The sequence below is a fragment of the Rhinoderma darwinii genome, chromosome 11, assembly GCF_050947455.1.
Source record: "Rhinoderma darwinii isolate aRhiDar2 chromosome 11, aRhiDar2.hap1, whole genome shotgun sequence".
NCBI lineage: Eukaryota > Metazoa > Chordata > Amphibia > Anura > Rhinodermatidae > Rhinoderma > Rhinoderma darwinii.
The window spans coordinates 30259086-30285201 of NC_134697.1; the positions used below are offsets into that span (position 1 = coordinate 30259086).

Below are 26116 nucleotides of genomic sequence, written 5' to 3' on the forward strand. Positions count from 1 at the left end.
GGGTGAAGGTGCCTCACAACCTGAACGTAGGAAAAGCACAGAGAGTTTTTCAACAAAAAGATGCTATAGCACTGTATTCTCAGTCTTCAGTTTGCCAACGCCAAATCTATGACTTTCTGAACCCATGGACACATTAGCCCTGAACGAACATTGTAAACCTGGCTGGTCCTGCTCCAGAAATGATAAGCAGCTTTTGAATTGATAGGCTGCTATTATTTGCTCTTCATATTTGAATCAACAGTGATGTCCTTGAATGCTCGGAAATGTTTTAGTTATAGAAACATTGAACAAGTACCTCAAGGTTAAAACAAGATTTCGGAGATCATTTCACCCTCTTTGGTTAAAAAAAAAACAAAAAAAACAAAAAAAGGAAACATAAAAGTAGGAGATCTCTTACCTAAAATGCCCCGCGAATGAGCATACAGCAGGAGAGCCTATGGACAACGCAGTTATGTGCTTATGTCACATGACCCATAGACATGACGTCACAAGGACAATAATATACATACATATAGAGTATATTATATGGCTGGAACCAGGGTTAAACCGGCAAGACTCTTAAGTTTAAGGTAATTTATTGGAGAGTCCACTCCTGGAAAACAAAGGGAATCTATCAACAGAAAATGAACTTTTGTTTATATTGAATTTCAATGAATTTTGCCCCAAATGGATCAACATTTGCAGTTTTTGTTAGAATGTAACATTTCAACATTATCAGGATGGCTGCCTGACCTAAACAATTACACACAGAGATATGTTGCTAGCATGAGAGCAATTCTATGGTTCCTGCTATGGTCAGTGTTAACGCTGATCTGAATTCTTCCTATCAAGGCCGATCATTTTCGTATTATATGGATACAATTATTGTTCTCACTTATAAACAGCAATTAACGACTGGCTGTATTATGGCTCCGCATAAGCTCCGAGTACGGAGCCGAAACATGGCACCCATAAAAGTCTATGAATACTCTCATTTCATATATATGAATTTAACAGAAAAAGATTGTTAAATGCTCCACCGGATGCCTCATTACAGAGGTGTTCTCATCTAGCATTACTTCTAGAGGAGATTATCCACGTCTATATAGCAATTATGTTTGTATATCTATACACATCGATAACTGCTATATACAGTGAAGGAAATAAGTATTTGATCCCTTGCTGATTTTGTAAGTTTGCCCACTGTCAAAGACATGAACAGTCTAGAATTTTTAGGCTAGGTTAATTTTACCAGTGAGAGATAGATTATATAAAAAATAAAAAATAAAATCGCATTGTCAAAATTATATATATTTATTTGCATTGTACACAGAGAAATAAGTATTTGATCCCCTACTAACCATTAAGAGTTCAGCCTCCTCCAGACCAGTTACACCCTCCAAATCAACTTGGTGCCTGCATTAAAGACAGCTGTCTTACATGGTCACCTGTATAAAAGACTCCTGTCCACAGACTCAATTAATCAGTCTGACTCTAACCTCTACAACATGGGCAAGACCAAAGAGCTTTCTAAGGATGTCAGGGACAAGATCATAGACCTGCACAAGGCTGGAATGGGCTACAAAACCATAAGTAAGACGCTGGGTGAGAAGGAGACAACTGTTGGTGCAATAGTAAGAAAATGGAAGACATACAAAATGACTGTCAATCGACATCGATCTGGGGCTCCATGCAAAATCTCACCTCGTGGGGTATCCTTGATCCTGAGGAAGGTAAGAGCTCAGCCGAAAACTACACGGGGGGAACTTGTTAATGATCTCAAGGCAGCTGGGACCACAGTCACCAAGAAAACCATTGGAAACACATTACGCCGTAATGGATTAAAATCCTCAAGTGCCCGCAAGGTCCCCCTGCTCAAGAAGGCACATGTACAGGCTCGTCTGACATTTGCAAAAGAACATCTGGATGATTCTGAGATGGATTGGGAGAAGGTGCTGTGGTCAGATGAGACTAAAATTGAGCTCTTTGGCATTAACTCAACTCGCCGTGTTTGGAGGAAGAAAAATGCTGCCTATGACCCAAAGAACACCGTCCCCACTGTCAAGCATGGAGGTGGAAACATTATGTTTTGGGGGTGTTTCTCTGCTAAGGGCACAGGACTACTTCACCGCATCAATGGGAGAATGGATGGAGCCATGTACCGTCAAATCCTGAGTGACAACCTCCTTCCCTCCACCAGGACATTAAAAATGGCTCGTGGCTGGGTCTTCCAGCACGACAATGACCCGAAACATACAGCCAAGGCAACAAAGGAGTGGCTCAAAAAGAAGCACATTAAGGTCATGGAGTGGCCTAGCCAGTCTCCAGACCTTAATCCCATCGAAAACTTATGGAGGGAGCTGAAGATCCGAGTTGTCAAGCGACAGCCTCGAAATCTTAATGATTTACAGATGATCTGCAAAGAGGAGTGGGCCAAAATGCCATCTAACATGTGTGCAAACCTCATCATCAACTACAATTAATGTCTGACTGCTGTGCTTGCCAACAAGGGTTTTGCCACCAAGTATTAAGTCTTGTTTGCCAAAGGGATCAAATACTTATTTCTCTGTGCACAATGCAAATAAATATATATAATTTTGACTATGTGATTTTCTTTTTTTTTTTTTAATATAATCTATCTCTCACTGGTAAAATTAACCTAGCCTAAAAATTCTAGAATGTTCATGTCTTTGACAGTGGGCAAACTTACAAAATCAGCAAGGGATCAAATACTTATTTCCTTCACTGTACATACTATACACATTGCTGTTTTTAGTCATAGCTTTACACTGTACACTGTACACTGCTGCCAGGGTGTATGGCACCGCTGGGCATGACGGGGAGCTGCTGGAAAGGAAGTTCCAACCCACTCATGCAATACGTATGGTCTTTTACATATATAGAGAATCTGCACCACAGGTCAAATTCCGCACTTCTTTTCACATATTTTTTATGCAGTGCATGGACGAGATTTGTTGAAATCCCATCCAATTTGCTGATACTGTTATACGCTGCAAAATTGCCACACGGAAATTCAGGTGGGAAATTCTGCAGTATTTACGATATATGTGAACTTAGCCTAAGGGTATGTTCACACAGGGTGGATATACTACGTAAAAGTACAGAGTGTAACCGCCCTGGACGCCGCAGGGAATTTTGCACAAAAAACTGAGCTAAATTGTGGTGCAGTTTTTTGGCCGAAATGACCGCTATGAAAAATAGCAGGTAAAAAAAACCTCATACTTAACCATGGCGACACGTCCCTCTGACGTCCTGCAAACCCGGCCTCCTGGAATGACGTTTCATCCCATGTGACCGCTGCAGCCTGTGATTGGCTGCAGCAGTCAGATGGGATGGAACGTCATCCCTGGAGGCCTGGCTGGATGCACAAGCAGGGAGTTCTGGTAAGTAAAATATTTTTTTTTTCCTGAGTTACAAGTTACAAGTCACAGCTTTTCCCTCGCAAAAATCGCAACATCTGATATTTGTTGCGGGTTTTACCTCTTCATTGAATTAAATGGGGAAAACCCACAGCAGAAAAGCATCAATTCTGCAACATAAATTTACATGCTATGGATTAAAAAAAAGTACCACAGGTTTGAATTTCGTCAGATTTTTTTACGCAGCATGTGAATGAGATTTGTTCAAATTTTATCCACTCTGCTGCTACTGTATTATGCTGCGGATTTTGCGCAATGGAATCTATTGCGGAAAATTTGCAGTATTTACACTATGTGTGAACCCAGGCCAGTCACGCATGGCAAATTTTGTTGCAGAAATTTCTGCAACTGGAAATCAGTTCCATTCATCTAAGGCTGGGTTCACACAGAGTTTTTTGCCAAGTTTTTTGACGCGGAAACCGCGCCGCAAAACTCGTCAAAAACAGCCCGAAAATGCCTCCCATTGATTTCAATTGGAGGCGGAGGCGTCTTTTTCCCACGAGCGGTAAAACCGTCTCGCGGGAGAAAGAAGGAACATGCCCTATCTTCGGGCGTTGACGCCTCTGACCTCCCATTTACATCAATGGAAGGCAGAGAAAGCATATTTTGCGGAAGTTTATGCCCGCGGCGCTCAATAAAACGCCCGAATTACGTCTGAAACCACTGCGTGTGAACATACCCTAACAAATGCCTTTTTTTCTAACAGAAATAGGCATAAAATTGAATTATATTTTTACCACAATTGTGTTAATTTGTTTTTTTATAACACTTTTCCTCTAGTCACAAAAATAACCTTTGGTCCCTGTTGAATTGCCCAATAAACTAATTGTTGTAATTGATTTATGTTGAAGTCATAGCAAACATGGGAATAGTATTAAGAAACCAGTCGGTAATCATGTGCCAGCAGGAAAAGGAGCTATAACTACAGGTTCACGCCCCAAAGGTAAAAGCTTGAATGTTTGTCTAGGATTATTCATGAGCTGGATGGGCTGGGATAAAAAAAAAGTCATGTGACAAAATAGAAACTTGAGACTTGACTATGTGAACGAGCAAGTTTTACTTCTCCTATGAAATGTCTATTTAATGCTACAGAGAGGAGAGGACACAGACGCACATCGTGTATGGGAATTCCACCGGGGCAGAGGAGCTTGCAGTCCATTGTAGGGTTATAAGACGGACACCTGGTTCTCAGGTCTCTGGTAATATGGATAAATTGAATAAAATCACTGCTCCAGCTGGGGATAGGATAAGGTGAGGAGACTTTGATTTTACTATTCATGCGTAGTCAATAGGAAAACCCAATAAATAATTGCTACATTATTATGGCGTTCCCGCTTGGCGTGTTCGCTAACTCATGTGAATGAAATTGATTTCATGGCTAGGAATTATTCCACACCTGTTGCTTTTCCCTTATTCAGAAAGGAAATATTGCAGGTGAAAGAAATGAAATGTATTATGTTTTATGATGAAAACCTCTAGAAAATGTCAGGTGTGCTGATGAAAGGCGACGTTAATTTGTAATTGCAGGTTTCAAGATTATTTTTGGTGGATATCCCCTCTGTTTTTCCATCTTGCAACATTTTTTGGGATATTGCTGTTCACCGATTCCTCACAATAGGCTGACCAATCCTGTTTTGTAGAAATGTCTTTTCTAGCTGCATGCTTTGTATTTGATAGTGGTTGTGATGCAAAATATATGTAGTAAAAATGCTACATTTTTTGTGGTGGTCTTCCAGGCATGTTTTGCTGCTTTTGTGTTGGTAGAAAAGCTGCGTCCAGTTGGAAATCAGTAGGGAAATACTGAACACACTATGGACAATGAAGTTTTTTTATTTGTCTTTCATATTTTGGGTCAGTGATGGGTTTTTTAAATTGCAGAAAAGGTTTGGCGTGTTTTAAGGCAGTTAGTGATGTTTTAATCACATAGACCTCCGTAAGTTTATTTTTTATTTTAAGAGGAATCTTTGCGTCACATGATTTGCAATTTGAAAAACGGCATCTAAAGAAAATGCAGGTACTAAAACAAACTATTTAAGAAAAAGCATATGTATCATGAAAAAAATTGACATTTTTACACCGAAAATGCTGCAAAAATAGATGTGTGAAGGAGCCTTCTGTCCTTTTTCAACGTATGCCAGCTGTATGCTGTTTTTTTGTTTTTTTTTCTAACAGCTCCATGAAAAATTTACAGCTAGCGTGCAGTTGCATCCCTTTTTTGCAGGATACCTTTTTTTTTTCTACTGTTAAAAGGCACAAACGTGGTGTAAACCTTAGTGTATATTCATACAGGTCAGTTTTAGAAGCCACAGCCAGGAGTGGAACAAAAAAACAAATAAGATGTAGAATTCCACTCCTGGTTGTGGTTACAAAAACTGCACTGTGTAAATAAGGCCTTAGGGATAATGCCCACTGGCACGGAGCCTCTATAGAGCAGTACAGCCTCCGTGCACCGCCGTACATGGACTCCTTTGTTTTCAAAGATCCAATTGCGCATGCTGATGAGTTTTGCAATGCCTCAAGGTGAGGAAAACTGCATGCCTATATAAGCGTATGTACAGTAAAAGCCCATGAACTTCTATGGGTGCCCTACTATGACTGTAAAAAATGGAGCTGTAATATGGCAGAGCAGTGTTCCTGCTGTACAGCGGCACAAGGAATCGCGAGATCACGCTGTACTGTCACATACACCCACATTAACTTTACTGAAGTGTCTTGAGAATGAATAGACATCACCTCCAGCCAGGACGCCATGTCTAGTCACACTACCGACAGTTCGGTACAGTTTTTGTGGGACTTACTCACACAGCACAGCGTGATCTCACGAGATCACACTGTGCTGTCGTTTACATTGTGGCATGGATTTTCAAAGTAAATCATCAGATTTATGAGGTTTATTTAATAATGTATGCAGTTCGTATTGTGAAATCTGGTGACAGATCCTCTTTAAGCAGTAATTAAAAAAAACGAATATATAGAAATAACCAGCATTACTGCCTAGTGCCCAGTTAGGATGAGTTAGTATTGTATGCATTTTTGTGCCATTTTTAAATGCTGAAAAAACCCAAAAGAAAGTCACAGCTGTAATCAGTTTTTTTTTTTATTTACTAGTCATAGGTTTACAGCTGAAACGGTTTGTAAAACGTATTGGTAATTTAAAAAAACGCATACGTTTGCAGCTGAACCCAGCCTTAGACCCCATGCACACGACCGTAAAAAATCACTAATTGTGAACCGTAATACGGACTATTCTATTGGCCGCGGACACCTTTCCGTATCGCTACTGATGGGTGTCCGTGCCGGGAATTCTTGAGCATGTTTTAGTATTTTACGGGCCGTGCTCCCGTACTTTGTATGGGAGCATGGCCCGAAAATGCGGCCCGCGTCCAGCCATGCCCGCAATTGCGGGCCATGATTACGGGCATGGCCGTGTGCATGAGGCCTTACTCCCATTTCTTGAATTGTAGCGTAAGCACGCATGCACACCATTGCAATGATAGAGAAGGTGAGGACTTATTCCAGTTTTGACAGTCTGATAGCATGTCATAAAAGTTTTTTTGGTCTGAAAACCCGTTATGGATTTTGCGGCAAATTCTGAATGCGTTACACGCAAATTTTGGCGGTCTGGAATCTGATGATGGGAACCAGAATGCATACAGATGGGTATTGATAAATGGGAAATCTTAAAATCCACTTTGTATAATTATAGTGTCAAATTTATTGCTATCGGTAACAAGTATAAATGACTAAAATTAAACCCCACATGGCTTACACCTTCTGTAAAAAGGGCAATATATGACAAAAAAAAGGGCATTTGAAAAATACAAATCTGAGGGTACATCTGTAGCCTTTGTAAACTAAAATGAGTTTAATAAAACGTGCAAAAAAAGTAATCAAATCAGCAAAAATACAAAATGAAAGGCAGGTGGCCAAGGATAGCAAAACAAATCCCAAAAAATTCTTCAAGTATATAAATGCAAAAAATCCAAGGTCTGAACATGTAGGACCCCTAGATAATGGTAATGGGGAGTTGATCACAGGGGATCAAGAGAAGGCAGAGTTACTAAATGGGTTCTTTATCTCTGTATATACAACAGAAGAAAGAGCAGCTGATGTAGCCGGTGCCAGTGCTGTTAATATATCAGTTGATATACTGAATTGGCTGAATGTAGATATGGTCCAAGCTAAGTTAAATAAAATAAATGTGCTCAAGGCTCCGGTGCCCGATGGGTTACACATGAGTTCTTAAGGAACTTAGTTCAGTTATTTCTGTCCCGCTATATATTTAGAGATTCTCTAGTGACTGGTATAGTGCCAAGGGACTGGCACAGGGCAAATGTGGTGCCAATTTTCAAAAAGTGCTCCAGGTCTTCCCCGGGTAATTTTATAGACCAGTAAGCTTAACATCGATCATGGGAGAAACGTTTAAGGGGCTACTGTGGGACTATATACATGAGTATGTGGGAAAAAAATAGTATTACAAGTGACAGCCAGCACGGTTTTACTAAAGACAGAAGTTGTCAAACCAACCTGATTTGTTTTTATGAAGAGGTGAGCAGAAGCCTAGACAGAGGGGCCGCTGTGGATATAGTATTTTTAGATCCTAAACTAAATAACAGCATGCAGTGTCAATCAGCTGCTTCTCAGGCCAGCAAGATATTGTTGTGTATCAAGAGGCATGGACTCACGGGACAGGGATGTAATATTACCACTTTACAAAGCCTTAGTGCGGCCTCATCTAGAATATGCAGTTCAGTTCTGGGCTCCAGTTCATAGAAAGGATGCCCTGGAGTTGGGAAAAAATACAAAGAAGAGCAATTAAACTAATAAAGGGCATGGAGAATCTAAGTTATGAGGAAACAGTCTAATAATTAAACCTATTTAGCCTTGGAAAAAAAGACGACTAAGGGGGGACATGATTAACTTATATAAATATATGAATGGCACATACAAAAAATATGGTGAAATCCTCTTCCATGTAAAACCCCCTCAAAAAACAAGGGGGCACTCCCTCCGTGTGGAGGAAAAAAGGTTCAATCTGCAAAAGCGACAAGCCGCCTTTAGGCCTTATTCAGACGAACACGTTAAACATCCGTGTGACGGCCGTTGAAACAATGGCCGTCACACGTACCTATATACTTCAATGTGGCTGTTCGCACTGCCGTTATTTCAACGGACCGTGTGAAGGGTCCGTGAGAAAATAGGACGTGTCCTGTTTTTTCACGTATCCCTCCATAGACTCTATTATATGGGGAATGCGTGATATCGCATCCCGCAGCGCAGAGCACGGACGCACCTCCGTGTGAATCTAGCCTTACTGTGAGAACTGTGACTTTTTCAACCGTACTAACTATGTAACTATGTAAATTAAACGGTGGTCGGTGGATAACGGGACTGCTCTAGTCTATGGGCTGTGTCTGATATTACCGCTCGTCCCATATATATCAAGAACATATACTGTAATGTAGCAGAAGGCTTTTAATGTGCAGACATATGTGAAAATGTAGAGATACCCCTACTAATATATAATCCTCGTCTATATTTAAGGTTGAACCTTGCATTTGGTAAACTCTTTGACCAATTCATTGGGTCCTATATAAAAAGTTGTGTGAAATTAGGTAAAAGGTCTGCTTTCTTTCTAGAAATAGTGCCACTCTTGACATTGGTCAGTGTCTGGTATTGCAGTTTGGTCCCATTTAAATGCTAAGCAATAATACCAGAAACAGCCTTTGTCTGAATTGCAGTGGAATCACAGCTTTTCCACCACAAAAATCACAACATCTGCTATTCGTTGCAGGTTTTACCTCCCCCTTTGAATTAAACAGGGAAAACCCACCACAGGAAAAACAGCGATTCTGCAACATAAAACTGACATGCTGTGGATTAAAAAACTGCACCGCAGGTCAATTTATGAACTTTTTGGGCTGTTTTTTTAATGCAGTGTGTAGATGAGATTTAGTAACACCTCATCCAGCTGGCAGCTAATGTATTATGCTGCAGATTATCCGCAATGAAATCCGTTGCGGAAAATTCCGCAGTATTTACGCTACGTGCGAACCCGTACTCAAACTAACCTCATACCAGGATTACCTTTTTCATTTAATGGTTCTTTTTTCTCATCTAAAATTTGACAGATCACACCTTGTGTAGGAGTAGAAGGAAAATAATCTCAGTAGAAATAAAAACCCAAAATGGAGAACAGTTTTATGATAGTTAACTATTAGTCACCATGATCATGATGCTACTGAGAATTGTTCAATAATGTAACACATTTGAACTGCTTTTGTAGGGTTTAGTTTTGTTTTTGTTTTTTAGCTATTTTTGGAGGCATCAGAAAACTCGTGCCAGGGTCCATTCACACGTTGCATATGAGATGTGGTTTGAACCGCATAAAAAAAACCCTGCACGCATGCGGTTTTACCGCAATTTGATGTGTTTTTGATGCAGTTGCGGTAAAGAGTGGAACCGCACTAAAAAATTCCCAAAATCATGGTAAAAATGCACAAGTTTTTATGCATTTCTATCTGCATCTCAACTGCAATGTGTGAATGGACAACTTAGGCCGGGTTTCCACGGGTAGTATGCGCTATGTAAAAATCACGCAGCGTGTCCAACCTGAAACCCACAGTACATTCCGTCCAAAAAAAATCGCACCACCTAGTGGTGCCGTTTTTCGGACAGATTTTCCGCTGCAGAAGAAAGCCGTTCAAACTTACCCCCTCGGTTTTCTCTGCACCTAGTCTGGCCTCCTACGGCAAAAAACAAAACGCTGTGTATGTAGGCATTCCCATATTATACCGTAGACTTTAAAGAAACATTTGGCAACAGCATTTTTTTTTTTTTGGGAGGGGGAACTTGCAAAGAAATGCTGTTGAAAATGTGAGTAAACACGGAGTGTGAATCCAGCCTATTAGATTAGAAAAAAGGGTCCACATTCTCTTGTTCAGAAACAACACCACTCTTGTCCATGGGCCGAATTCGGTATTGCAGCCCCACCAAATCAAAATAAATAGTGAAATTAGTGGTTCTGTTTCTGGGGGGAAAAAGTAGATACTACTTTCTTATTTAATTTTTTTTATTTTTCTTCATTTTATGCAACTCCTTTTTGTATGAAGTTTGTTGCCTTTGTAGTAAAACAACAACAAATAAATTCCAAGTCTAATAATTTTATTTATAAACCTAAGCCAGCTACAATAAAGGTATTCTGATGTTATTACTAATAAGCGTTAGAATTTTGCAACTGTTTCTCAACAGAACGAGAAGCAGGGAAATTCTCTACAATTTGAGGCCACAATTAATTTTTTTTTCTGTTTCATCAGCCACACTTTCTCTAATATATAATTACAGATCTGCTGGCATAGAGGAAAATAAAATCTGAAAGATTACAAAGCAGCAATTTTGGCATTGTCCAGGGTTATGTAATAACACTGGGGTTCATTTTCAACTATATAAGACAGAAAGATTACAATGACAAATGTGATTATTTTAATAAGCACCTGCAACTTAGCGGAATGTCGGCAAACTGCGGTAACGTTGGATTTCTTAGGTGTCTGGTACTTGGCTCCAGACTCCTATAAATAGAAACCTTATTTTTTGCACACATCCAGAATCCAACGTTAAATCTTTTATTTTAAATTTAATCTGGCCGTTTGCTATATATTCTTGATGATTCGTACTTATGAATTTACACCTGGTGAGATGACCAGGAAGTATTGAAGCAGGGAAACTATCCAAATCGTGTATGGGTGAAGTCTATTGCTGGTCATCCACTTGTCCAATTTCCCTGCTCAATATGATAAGATTAAGGGCTAATTCACACGAACGTGTTCTGTAATCATGTCTTCAGTACGGGACAGTTTTCCGCAGCAGGGCAGGGACACCTAGCGTCATAGATAACTATGACACTAGGAGCCCGGCTCCCTGCAGTGTGTTCAGTCCAGGAAATACTCCCGAAATACGGTCCATATATCACGGACCGAACATGCTCGTGTGAATTCGATCAAACCGGAATCTTCCCTTATGTACTGGCATACTTGGCCAGGCATTCATGTTCATATCCATGGGTTGAGGAAGACAAGGCTCTTAAAGGACTTGTCCAGTTTTATATACCCTATTAAGGAATTTAGCGTTCAAAGAGGAGAGTTCTTTTCTTTAGGATCCTTATTTCATGGCCAGAGTAAGGAGCTGTTGGTAAGAGCGTCTTTTACTTTGGAGGACCTGTTCTGTCCTGCATTACAAAGACAGTCTATTGATTTGAATAAAAACTGTGTAATGCTTAATTTTCCCTGTGGAGGTGCTGCATGGAAATTGAACACTTACTGTCAGATTTCCGAACAGATTATAGCTGGGGGGTACACTTTGTGATCTGCATATTGTCAAGGGACCCTTTTAAGTAGGGATTGTCCAAATTGGATAACTCCTTTTAGGTCCCCGACACAACAACAGGAACAAGTGTGTTGAAATCTATCATAACCATTCCTCATTTCCCCCGACATCTGCCATCAGGGGACAGGTGGGCTGCCCCCACACTTTCGATTTTCGGCAGATCCTGTTGTTCATAATCTACTATTTATGCAGCATTAGACATTAGCCAAAGAGTAGCACATATCACCTGTAGTTTTACCTTGTCCCTTTAAATAGAGTGGGTGATCATCCAAATGGCTTCAACCCCTGATCCTTATATGTTTGACCATTCCCTAACAAGACTGTAGGGTAGACCGGCATATCAATTTGCCCAATGACATGACTATTATTTTCACCATTTGTAAATATATAGAACATCTTGATATAATGGGATTTTTAAGAGAACCAAGCATTGTTCCCTGAATGACGTCCCCCTCCCCATAATACTAGTTATGGTCTGCCAGAACCCCGCACTGGTAAACATGGCCCATTGTAGAATGTTGTTTTTGCTTCCTCTTAAACTTTTAACAAAAAATCACCCTTAGGGTATGTTCACACGGCCTATTTACGGACGTAATTCGGGCGTTTTTGCCCCGAATTACGTCTGAAAATAGCGCCTCAATAGCGCTGACAAACATCTGCCCATTGAAAGCAATGGGCAGACGTTTGTCTGTTCACACGAGGCGTATATTTACGCGCCGCTGTCAAATGACGGCGCGTAAATAGACGCCCGCGTCAAAGAAGTGACCTGTCACTTCTTTGGCCGTAATTGGAGCCGTTATTCATTGACTCCAATGAATAGCAGCGCTAATTACGGCCGTAATGGACGCGGCGTTCAAGCGCCTGCACATGCCGGTACGGCTGAAATTACGGGGATGTTTTCAGGCTGAAACATCCCCGTAATTTCAGCCGTTACGGACCCCCGCCGTGTGAACATACCCTTACTGATCCTATATTATAATGAAATGTTGACAATGACACAGTCTGAATAGTCAGAAGGAAGCAGAGTCCTGTTATATTATGTAAAGTGAGGTAGACACGGGGCCGGCCTTAGGATAGATGGTGTCCCGTGCGAAATTATCTTTCGGCGCCCAACCCCATCAAAGAAAAATGCCCCATAAAAAAGTATAATGCCCCCCCCACAGTATAATGCCCTATATAGTGTCCCCACACAGTATAATGCGCTTTTAGTGCCCCACACACCATATAATGCCCCTTTAGTGCCCCCATACAGTTTAATTATAATATATTATAAACCCTTCAAGGACACAATATTTTGTCCTCTAATTGTGCCCACACAGTATTATGCCCCCTAAGTGCCATACACAGTATATTGCTCCCTGTAGTGCCCCACACAGTATAATGTCTGCTTAGTGGCCTCCACATAGTATAATGCCCCCCTTGTAGATAGTGCCCCCTTGTAGATTGTGCCATACAGCCTCCCCGTAGACAGTCATGATCCCCCACCACCTTCTTGTAGACTGGGCCCCCAGCCACTACTAAGAGAAGAAGCACCCGGGCAGAAAAGCAGCTGATGTGTAGCCAGGCATGGGCGCTTCTGAAACACAAGCAGGGGAAGGGAGCCAGCGGAGCGCCCCCCCCCCCCTTCCACCTGCTGGAGTGATGCACCCTGTGCAATGGTCGCACACCCCTAAGGCCAGCCCTGGGTACACACAACTGGTTTAGCCAAGAAGATACCTAATATATGTTACTTTTCAAAAGTATTATGTTCTTTCCTGGAAGTCCGTTGCTTATTAAAACAAATCTCTACAGGATTATAAATTATGTAAGGGACGGTATGTTGGTCAGTATGCAAGGACAAGTATATTCACATATACATGTATACCTAGAGAACTAGTAAAATATGTCCCAAGCTTACTGCAACCCAGTTAACCCCTCATGGTGCGGTTCCACGTAGCGGCAGTCGCACACAGGCGAAGCACGGCTCGTTTTGCAGTGCCCAATGGCTTGCCTGTGGGCACTGCTTGCAGGCATGATTTTGGCCAGTTTAGGCCTTAACCCCAAAAAATTTTTTTCATTCTCACATTTAAAGAGCCATAACTTTTTTTTTTATTTTTTATTTTATTTTTTTCCATCGCTGTAGACGTATGATATTGTATTTTTCAATGGCACCATCTCGGGGTGCATATAATGTATTGATTTAGCTTTTATTATGCTTTTTTTTTATTTTTTTTGGAAGGAGATCTGAAGGAAAGCAATTCTTTGATGTTTTTTTCTGCTGTTTACCGTGCGCTAAAAATTGCATGTTAACTGTATTCTACAGGTCAGTACGAATGCGGCGATACCAAATATGCAATTTTTTTTTTTTTTACATTTTCGTACTTTTCCTATGGGCAGTCCTGGGACTTGAACTGATCTTTAAATTAAACTAATAACTTTTTTAAAGGGGTGGTCTGGTTTAGAAACCCCATTTTCAAATCACCTATTAAGAGAATTCTGAGTTATTAGCGGTTGGAGGTCCCTCATTCAGGAACCACATTTATTAATGTGCCACCACAAAAAAATATATACTGCACAGTATACCTTGTTCTTTACATTGTGGTCAATGACCCACATATGCCCCTGTATGGCTATACAGTGGCATACGTCTGAGAGATACTTTAGGGAATATTCCCAACGTAAACCTTTGACGTATACAAAAACTAAATTTTATCAGAGCATGAAATTATCATAGTAATTAGTGCTGAAATCTGTGGGGCCGCAAATACGTGATTGTTACTCTCCCAAAGTAATATGATGTGAATAAATCTAGCACAACTCCAATGGCTATGCAGTTTTGAATTGTTTGCATAGTTTATGTAATCTCCACAACCTTCTCATGAACTTGTCTTTCTATTGTCCCTGGAATATTTTGAAATAACCGATGAAACGTGACTCGTTTTACAGTGATAATTGCGTTTTAGGCTGGATAAAAGCAGCTGTGTCTTCTGAAAATATACCTGTTTGTCTTCTGGAAAAAATGCATTTTGTTTTCAAACAAGAACATTGCCATGAGTCACCTTAGCGGACCACAGTGAGCTTTGTACGCGAGTGACCAGTAAACAAGGACTCCGGGCATGGATCATTGGGTTTGTATGTAGTGGCAACAGTCTGCAAAATCTCCCTATTGTATATTCATGTTTGACCTGTAAACATTGCTGAATAGAAATTAATATTATAATAAAGAAATTCTTAATTAACACATTCCTCAGTGGTTAGAGAATCTTTTCTAGACGGAAATACGGAGACAAATATCTGTTAGAACCAATCCTTTTATATTCTCCTTTTATAAATGTCTTTTCTAAAGACTTGTATTAGCCTTTATTCACACTAACATCTGATCGTTCGGTTGGGGTTTCTGTCAAGCTTTCCGATTTTCTTTAGGACCAGAATAATGCAGTCTGCAGAAAAAAATTAAACCCTGTCAGACCCTTTTCAAGTCAATAAGAGACTATCCGTGTCCATTTAGATCAATTGGAAAACATCTCCATTATACAGAAGCCATGACATTCGTGTGAGCAGAGTCTAAACTTTAACCTTACATAGTGCAGAACTCCTTGTAGATTAAAAGGGTTTACCAAGTCAATTGTCTTATGATCAGGAGCAACTTAATGTACTTTGTGTAATAGTATACTAAAGTTGAATTGTACAGAATTCTTCATTGGCTATGCTTCCACTGTGCAGAGCTTTTTGTTGGCCACGTTTATATTGCGCAGAACATATTGTTAGCTAAGGCTATACTCTTCATTGACCAGACTTGCATTATTCAGAACTCCACACGGGCTATATTTACATTGTGCAGAAATGTTTTCGGGCTAAGCTTTTGTTGTACAGAACTCCTCATTCGCCGGACTAACATTTTTCAGAATTTTATATTCGCATGGCTTACATTGTGTAGCACTGTTTGTTAACTAAGCTCATGTTGTACAGTACTCCACATTGGCGAAAGTTGCCTTGTACAGAACTCTTGTTGGCTATGCATCCGTCACCGGCAAAGTGTGAAACTAAGGTATTGTGTAGAATGTCTGTTATTTTTTGGGCATATTATGAAATAAGGGTTTTTCATTCTGACCTTATACATAATTTACCTAGGTATTTTAATAGAAATGCCTGGTTATTGAGGCTTTATTAAAGGGTAAATAAGCGTTTGACAAACTTCTGACATGTCACTATGACATGTCAGAAGTTTTGATTGGTGGGGGTTTCAGGGCTCGGACCCCCACCAATCACTAAAACGAAGCAGCAGAAGCACTTAGCTGCTTCCTTTCTGTTCAGCTTTTTCCGGAAAGCCGATGTATCGGAGTACGGACTCATATGGAAAAAGTTGAATAGACACGGAGTGGCTGAGCGCTTCTGCCGCTCCGTTTTAGCGATTGGTGGGGGTCTCCGAGCTCGGACCCCCACCAATCAAAACTTCTGACATGTCACTATGACATGTCAGAAGTTTGTAAATAGTTTAGGTACCCTTCAACGGGTTTCTAATAGACCACAGGGGGACACTTTTATTAGACAAGAATAGGGGACACTTTATTAAAGGGGTTGTACCAGAATCAAAAATGATCACTTGTTCACAGGATAGGTGATAGAGTCCCGCACCCCCTCAGTGAGAAGGACATAATGTGGAGTGGTGATCAAGCATGCGTGCTGCCATTTTATTCAAAGTCTATGGTAGAGCGAAAAAATACCCCTCTAAGGTAAACAACGTCCACCTCTATAGCGCGAAAAAGGATGGTGGTGATACTCACCTACTAGGGTTGTGCGGGATGGTCGGCGCAACTCGATTGTAAAGCGTTTAGCAGCAGATTGCTGCAATGAACAAAGAATCCACAGTGTGCGAATCCTCAGCAGTAGAACATCGGGTTTGTGTATGGGAACGACTTTATATGCAAAGTCTATGGGAATGACAGAAAAAGCCCAGAACAGCGCTTGGCTGTTTCCATCAATCTCTAAGACCATTAAATGGAGCTGGGCGGCACATTCTCGACAGTCGCTCCATTCAAGCTCCTCCTCACTGCAGGGAGTGCAGCAAAGAGTGGAACAGAGTGTTCAGGACCTTCGTTTACAATCTGTGATGGTCCCAGTAGTGGAGACACCAATGATCAGAAATCTTGTGAATAGGTGATGATTTTTGATTCTGGGAATACCCTAGTAAGGGCCTGTTCACATCAGCATTGGCTTTCCGTTTCGGGGTTCTGTCAGAGGTTTCCGTCGGGTGAACCCCGTAACGGAAAGTCAAACTGAAACCACAGCTTCCGTTTCCATCACCATTGATATCAAAGGTGACGGAAACATTGCTAATGGTTTCCGTTCGTCACCATTCCGGCAGGTTTCCGTTTTAATCACTAAATCAATGGTGCAGTCGACTGCGCTATTGATTCCGTCGGAAAAACGGAAAACTGCCGGAATGGTGACTCACGGAAACATTGCTAATGGTTTCCGTCTCCATTGATATCAATGGTGACCGAAACGGAAGCTGTGGTTTCAGTTTGACTTTCCGTTGCGGGGTTCACCTGACTGAAACCTCTGACGGAACCCCGGAACGGAAAGCTAACGCTGATGTGAACAGGCCCTTACTAGTTATTCTATAGCACGTGTACCATTTTTTTGGCAAAGTATAATACAATAGACAACAGGAAGGACACTTTATGAACAGATTCGTAATCGACAACAGTGGAGACACTTTATCAACTATAGTTATTCTATAAAATGTCTAGCGGGTTCACACGTTGCCTAAAACAAACTCGGTAATCTATAGAATATCTAAGAAATGTGTGCAGGCGAATTTATCTTAAACATTGTCTAGAAGTTTTAGGTGTTTTGCAGAATACATACAGTAGCTTTTCGGTACCGTGCCTTAATTTCATACATTGCCGGATTATTTTATACTGAACAGAACTCCTAATTGGCCAGACTACCAAGTGTTATAGATTGTAAACTGGAGGAGAATCTTGGGATCAGATAACCTATGAATGAGTACAGTGTGGCATGAAAGGAAATGAGACATAATCCCATTCCCTCACACTTCTAATATATACATAAAGCTAATATGGCAGTTAAAGGAAGCTATAGGAGGTAGAAGACAGTAGCCTTTATTGCAGAGTCTCTGGGGAGTCATGTGACGGAGAATGTAGCAAAAAAATGTCCTTAAAACTAAAGTAGTGATTTCTAAATACCGTTCCTTTAAATCACATTACAAATGTCACTAAGTAAAGAGTAAAGCTGAAAATCTCTATTTTCAAATTGTTTTTATTGCACTTTCCAACGTGGATGTTTCAGTACAGGTCTTATAACGATACGTCTCTTACTATTAATTTACTGAATGGTTTGCTTTCATTTCCTCAAATATATTTCCTGTGTACTGCCAGATGCTTGTCAAGAAGGCAGCCTACTTCTCAATGTCTGTAAGCTGGGTACAAGCTCCACAGATCTTTCATTTTATAAAATGTAGATCACAGTTGATATTTAATGAAGTTGAGTAGAGTTGTATCTATGACCGTGAGGCTATGTTCACACGGAGTATTTTGGGGGAGGAATATCTGCCTCAAAATTCCGTTTGGAACTTTGAGGCAGATATTCCTCTCCCTGCACGCCGATTTTCGCGGCAATTATCGCGCCGTTTTTCGCCCGCGGCCATTGAGCGCCGCGGGCATAAAACAGCGAGATATACGCTTTCTCCTGCCTCCCATTGAAGTCAATGGGAGGTCGGAGGCGGAAGCGCCCGAAGATAGGGCATGTCGCTTCTTTTTCCTGCGAGGCAGTTTTACTGCTCGCGGGAAAAAAGACGCCGACGCCTCCCATTGAAATCAATGAGAGGCGTTCTCAGGCCGTTTCTGCCGAGTTTTGCGACGCGGTTTCCGCGTCAAAAAACTCGGCAAAATACCCCGTGTGAACATAGCCTAAGGCTGGGTTCACACAGTTTTTTGCAGGAGGAAAATCTGCCTCAAAATTCCGTTCAGCATTTTGAGGCAGATTTTCCTCTGCCTGCACGCCGATTATCTCTGCGTTTTGTCAGTGGGAGGTCAGAGGCGTAAACACCCGAAGATACAGCATGTCCCTTCTTTTTCCCGCGAGCCGGTTTTTCCGCTCGAGGGGAAAAAAAACTCCTCCGTCTCCCATTCAATGGGAGGCATTTTTGGCCGTTTTGCGGCATGGTTTCTGCATCAATAAACTCGTCAAGAAAACTCTGTGTGAACTCCCAAGTGTGTTTTTTCCGGCAGAGAACTTGGAAAAGAAACAATTAGGTAAAAGATTAGAGATGTAGCGGAACTGGTTTATGTCGTTTTGGGTATCATAACCTTCATAGTTAAGATAATGTAGTAGGTTTACCTGCAGTCCTATGCATGTCGAATATATAAAGTGACCATTCTTTCCTCCTTTTTTTTTTTCTCACTGTAACAGGCATCTTCAGAAAATGGTCAGTGATCTAAAGAAAAGTGAAACTGGACTATTGCAAAGAATCAAAAAGTAAGTCCAAACAAACAACTGTTTTTTGTTTTTTTTTTGTTTTTTTTCTTTCAATGCAGTTATAATAGAGCAGATAACCCAATGTTCATTCAGTATTGGATCAGCACTATTCTATTATTATAGGGTCACCAATGATGATCAAATGTTGGAAAAATTATGAACCACTAGTGAGCAGCCACACATCTCTCCTGTAGTGGCCTCTACAGGAGAAATGTGGTAATACATGCTGCCAACTAAATGGGTGAACATGTAATACATAGCTGCACTGAGCCCTACAGAGCAGGAGCTCCATAGGATCATAGATTATGTTCATGGAACAACTACTTTTTAGTTTTAAGAATAAATTTAGGTCGTGAATGAATAGCTTGTTTATTACACTGTGGCTTAGATAACAAAAGCAGGCAATGTACACCATGTTTTATTCTGGGTGTATAGGAAAGACATAATGTACATATCTGCAGATTAGCTTCTATATGTCCCGCTGAATAATCCCTGTTTTCATGAGCTGTAGAATTGTCGTACAGTGAGTAATAAGCATAGCAGCAAGATCATCCTGACCACATTTCCTGTTTGGTCTGCTTGGCTTTCTCACCAGAAACCGATTTCATGTCTTGATTTATTTTTTTTCTTTAAAGTGGAATTATCACATTTTGAAAAATACTATACACATATATAGAATTTACAAATGCAGAGACATCAATGTTATAACTTCACTATACAATCATTGATTGTGTTGTCATAGTCTGTAATGATCGACCAAAGGGTAGTAGTGAGAAACAAATGAACAGGGAAAAGCACTCTCACTAGGGTTAAAGGTGGCCATCCACATTAGATAATCCAAAGATTTTATCAGGATCGGCCAACTAATGGTTATGGGGGTGTCTTGAACCTCTCCTGATGGCAGTTGTCGAGGGTAAAAAAGGATTCGACGTGTTGAATTTCAACATGCTCGATCCCTTGTTCCTGTCTGAGGCTCATTCCACTTTCCCCATTGAAAAAAAAACGTACAAGCTCAGTCGGGACGCATTGCCCTCGGCCAACGACTATCTTAAGTATATGGCCACATCAAGATCTGAGACACAAAGCGGTTTTCATAATACCCTCTAAGCTAGTGTTTTACATAAGTGTTTTCAATTCATTTGGCCCTATAGCAAAGTCAGGAATGGGCCCCTACCACCTAATAAGTGTAATATGAAGTACAGTAAGGAAAACGGCCGTATAATATTTACATGCAGGTTATGTCCAATTTTTTTTCTTTTTCTGCAGTGTATCTAAAGTAAAAAATTAAAGCAACTTTAGTCTTGGTTCAAAACATCCTAATGTTTTGTGTCTACAGCTCCTATGCAAACCTGTGTGTCTGTATGGTAGAGATTACAAACAAACCCTGTCTTTTATTTATTTTTCCCCATTTTCTGACACGGTTTTCAATTTATGTCTTACAAAAAAAATAAAAACAAATGTCATATATGACGTCCACTGCTGTACTGAACTGCCTGGGCTCAATGTGTATTCTAATAAACAATGTTTTTGGGAAGTTTGTGGTAATTTTAGTTCTAAGTAATAAAGACCAGTAAGAAGAACATGCCAATACAAAAAGGAAAAATCTATTTCTACTAGTGTGTGTGTGTGTGTGTGTGTGTGTGTGTGTGTGTGTGTGTGTGTGTGTGTGTGTAATATATTTTAATTACAAGTGATAAATTTACCTTACATGCAAAATGTTTTCGCCTAAAAATAAAAAAGTTAAATGGTTTTTATTTTGCTTTGATGTATCAATTATTATTTCATGTATTTCTTTCTCAATGCTATTTTTTAACTTCTGAGAAGCATTGTTTACATTAAAAGTAAAAAATACTGAATAAATTGTACTTTCTATTCATAGTAACAATTATTTAAAAAAATATGTGAATATTGGTTTAATTAAGCATAATGTTACCTTTGAACACCACATCATGGTTTACTTCAAGATGTTCTGGGTGAAACGGAGCAACATTTTTAATAAAAGTATGTTACAAAAGTTTTTTTTGTGCTAAAACACATACGTTTTATTAAATAAAATAAAAAAGCCACAATGGTGTTTACAGCCTTTCACTTCCCAGAATGCAAATCACAGACCAAGCTCTGTCCAGTCACTGAAGAAGCAGGAGATGGGGGCGCTCGCGAGCTGCTAACCAAGATGGCCGCATGCTGAGGTAGCTCCGCGACTCCTGGGCACAACAGCTATCAGACGCTAACATTTGAGGTGAACTATCTCGCTATCACACCCCACTTTCTCCCCCAGTCGACCCCCAGCTCAGTTTGTTCATGGTCCGGAAGAATTTAGTGGGGCGAAAGGACTTAAAACCGCCGGAGTCCTCCGTCCCTGCCCCCACGCCTGAGAGCGCAACTTCTCCCGCCATGTCGGCAGGCTCAGAGGACGACATACAGGCCTCACCCGAGCTCGTAGCAGACTCGCAGGAGGACGGGTCCCAGCAACCCGATCCACAATTTACTACTAGAGATGCCTCCCTGCTTCAAAAATTTAAGCAGATTCTACAGCAGGAACTACAACTTACAGCTTCTAAGCTGTCCAGGGATCTTACTCGGGAGATACGGGAGCTGGGAGCCCGGACAAATGTCCTGGAGACTAAAATGGATGACACCATAGAAGTCTTAAATGCGCACGATGCTGAATTCGATTCCCTGAGGGCAGATTTGGATTCCACTATGCTCCGACTAGAGGATTTTGAAAACCGTGCGCGGCGGGGAAACCTTCGAATTAGAGGTTTACCTGAAACCTACGAAGATCTTAATTCCTCGGTTACTGCCCTGTTCCAGGAATTGGCGCCAGGCCTCCCTATAGACAGATTGGAGATGGATCGGGTCCACAGATCGCTCGGTCCCAAACGTCAAGATGGTAGGCCACGGGATATAGTGGTGAAACTTACCTATTATGCTACTAAAGAAACCCTGTCTCAAAAAGCCAGAGCTGCTTCATCCCTGCTGTTCCAGGGTCACGAATATCAAATCTTCGCCGATCTTTCCCCGATCACCATCCAAAAGCGGCGGAATATGAAACCCCTGCTGGCCGTCTTACAACATCGTCAGATTAGATACCGCTGGGGATACCCTTTCAAACTCCAATTTTCTGTGGATAATAAGTTCTACTCTGCCAGCTCAGCCGACGACCTCAAGCAACTTTTGGTCACCCTGCAACTCTTACCTGTGGAGGCTGACAGACCGAGTCAAACGTCTCAGGCGCGCCGCGACAGACCTCCTCTTCGCCCCATCTGGGAGAAAGTTCCCCCACGCAGACCACCTGGGAGATTTGGTGCCATACCCAATGTTCGTGACGACCCAGCCTGATGGATGAGTGCTTTTTGCTTGTGGTCTGACTGTCCACCTTTTTGTTTCCAATAACCTTGGATTGTTACTCTGCCTCACTTGCGGTGGTCTGTCTACGATGGGGACTGATTTCTGCAACGGGCAGTTTAACTCATTTGACGTTTTGTCTTGTTGATTTCTAAGATGTTCACTACATACAAAGTACTTCTGGCATTACCCGCACTCATTTTCCACTTACACATTTATGGATTTTTGGTCTGGCCTGCTATGCATGTTTTGCCTCACCACATGGCGGCACTGCATGCATGGCCTGCTGGACATACATTTCAACTGCCTCTTATTCTGTATTGCAGCCGGGAGTTGCGGCCTACTTCTCTCGGGCCGTGGATCGGCCTGCCGGGTGCCCCCTGCCTCCCATTGGGGGCGGCGGGTGTCGGGCATGCTGTTTCCCGGCTCGAGATGTTGTTTCATACACTGTACTTTAATATGCCGCTCCACAACACTGTCTCTGTTTCTGTATACAAGTAGTGGAGCACACCAAGCCTGCCGCAGTTCCATTTTGTGTGGGTTCGGTTAACTTTGCTTTACATTGGCTGTCAATATAATTAAGTTTTATTCCCCTTACTTTACCTCTGCTACATTTTTGAGTTCACCCCAACAAAATGTTGTTACCACACCTTTGTGCCCAGGTGCCGGTGACCCCCTGGTTCTACAAGTAGTATTACCCGTACTGCTATCCACTTCTCTATGCCGTGTTTTGGGCATTTTCCATTTCTCGATGTCTATGTGCATAGTTTTTTTTATATTACTTTTTATTTAGTCTATCTCTCCCTCCCCTTTCTTACCTTCCCCTCTTTCCTTCTCCCCCTGTCGGTCAGAGGTCTTCGTCGGATCATTAAACCATTCTCATGGCCCCTCCTGCTTTGAAAATAATCTCCCACAATGTCCAGGGTTTCAACTCCCCACATAAACGCTCGAAGGCTTTTCATTTCTACAAAGCTAGCCATGCCGATATAGTTTGCCTCCAGGAAACTAGATTTTCTGCCACGTCTAAACCACAATATCTAAGTGCACACTTCCCCGTTTTTTATGGCGCATACGCTCACGAAAAACGGCGAGGAGTAGTTATTGCCTTTAGAAAGAATCTCCCTTTTATTTGCAACACAGAAATTATTGATCCCACTGGACGCTATGTGATTTTAGTCGGCACACTATTTGATGTAGAAGTGACCCTAGTAGGTTATTATGGTCCTAATGACTTTCAAACAGGGTTTTTTTCCCACCTATTTAAGCTGGTTGACGCTAACCGTCGGGGTCTTCTGGTGGTTATGGGTGACTCGAATCTGGTAATCAATCCCTCAGTGGATAAATCCCCGACCCCCAATCCATCCACATCCCACACACCTTCCATTGAGTTCAGGGATATGTTGCAACTACATGACCTTCAAGATCTCTGGCGTGAACTCCACCCCACCACAAAAGACTTTACTTTCTATTCCTGCCCTCATTCCTCGTTTAGCCGTATTGACCACATATTTACATCTCAAAGATCTCTACCACTATGCTCCTCAGCTAAGATATTGAGCACACCTTGGTCTGATCACAACCCAGTGGAAGTTTCTTTTTCTTCCCTGGTCCCACGGGGGCTCTCCTTTAACTGGCGTCTGAATGACTCCCTTTTGTCCTCTAAAGATACTTTCGCGCAAGTGGAAGCGGCGGTAAAGGACTATTTTGACCTGAATGTGGGTTCCACGTCCTCCCCGATTATATTATGGGAGGCGCATAAAGCCACATTGCGGGGAGCTCTCATTCGACTAGGCTCATTTAAAAAGAAAAATAGAGAACGAAAAATCGCAGAGTTATACCGCTTGTTAGAACAAAAGGAACATACTTGGAAACAGAACCCCTCGACCGCTAATAAAACCTCGGTAGATGCTACTAGGCTGGAACTAGACCTTCTATTGACGGAGCAGGTAGAACGCAAACTTAGATGGTCCAAACAGCGATATTACTCGCAAAGTAATAAACCGGGTAAACTCCTGGCTCGTCAATTGAGGGTCCCTGTGTCGACAAGGGAACCTGTTAGGTTACGAACTTCCACAGGTAATGTTACAGCGGACCCCAATAAAATCACTTCCCTATTTCAAAATTTTCTCTCCAACTTATATTCCTCCCCCCCATTATTTGACTCCTTGAGGGCTGAAGGCTTATTTGCAGACCTGACTTTTCCGGATATCACTCCTTCCAACCTTGTGGCCTTGGAGGCTGAGATATCCGAAGCAGAGGTTCAGGCAGCCATCAAGGAGTTGAAACCCTCCAAATCACCTGGTCCTGACGGTTTTTCCCCTTTATATTATAAAAAACTCTCCCCACTACTGGTCCCGTATTTAACTCAACTCTTTAATGCCCTCAGAGCTGGTACAACCCCTCTCCCATCAACCCTTCATGCTCATATCGCTATGATCCCCAAACCACAAAAAGACTCTCTCCAAATTACCAACTACAGACCAATATCACTCTTGAACACAGATATTAAAATCCTGGCCAAGATTATGGCGACTAGGATAAACTGCTTCCTTGACGTTATTATCCATGGGGACCAGGCTGGCTTTGTCCCAGGCAGACAGACAAGTGATTGCACCAAGAGAGTTATATCTCTGATTCATGTAGCTCGTAGGAGAAATGTGGCCTCAATGCTTCTCTCGCTCGATATTCAAAAAGCCTTCGACACGATATCCTGGTCATACATGGATTTTGCCTTGGGGAAGTGGGGCTTCCAGCGTCACTTTATGTCCTGGGTGCATGCCCTCTATTCCAACCCTACAGCCAAAGTTTGCTATGCTGGCTATCAGTCTGCTCCCTTTCCTATTGAACGGGGCACTAGACAAGGATGTCCGCTATCTCCCATTCTATTTATTTTGGCTCTTGAGCCCTTGGCTATGATGATACGCCAAAATCAGAACATCAAAGGGTTGGAAGTGGCGGGCATGCAACATAAAATGTCCCTTTTTGCTGACGACATGCTACTAATGCTCTCCCAACCTACTGTTTCCCTTCCCAACCTAATGAAAACTTTATCCGACTTTGCCTCAATTTCTGGGCTAACAATTAACCCTACAAAATCAATCGCCTTAAATATTAATCTCTCCCAACAAGTCCTACACTCCATACGTAACCATTTTCCTTTTCAGTGGGCCAGACACTCATTAAATTATCTGGGTATTCACCTGACTCCCTCATATGCTCAGCTATATTCTGCCAATTATCCCTCCCTGATCCGCTCCCTCACCTCTTCTATGACATCATGGCAACACACTTACCTCTCTTGGGTTGGACGGATTTCTGCGGTTAAAATGACCATCCTCCCCAGGCTTCTTTACCTATTTCAAACCCTGCCGATAAAAGTCCCACCACACATGTTACGTCTCCTTCAGAACCGTATATCCTCGTTTATCTGGCGTGGCACACGTCCTAGAATATCCAGGTCCACTCTCTGCTCGCTGAAGACAGAC

General features: G+C 41.6%; 1 protein-coding gene across 5 annotated transcripts in view; it reads left to right on the top strand.

The window, feature by feature from the left end:
• The window catches only part of BLNK (B cell linker), a 192444-nt gene that overhangs the window by 130348 nt on the left and 35980 nt on the right, over positions 1-26116 (top strand). For 4 of the 5 annotated variants that reach the window (XM_075842395.1, XM_075842396.1, XM_075842397.1 and 1 more), the window contains one exon: positions 19218-19283. In XM_075842395.1, the coding sequence (XP_075698510.1) occupies positions 19218-19283 (66 nt within the window). Of the gene's footprint in view, positions 1-4520; positions 4671-19217; positions 19284-26116 lie in introns of those variants that run through there. The other variant, XM_075842398.1, reaches the window with a different exon arrangement.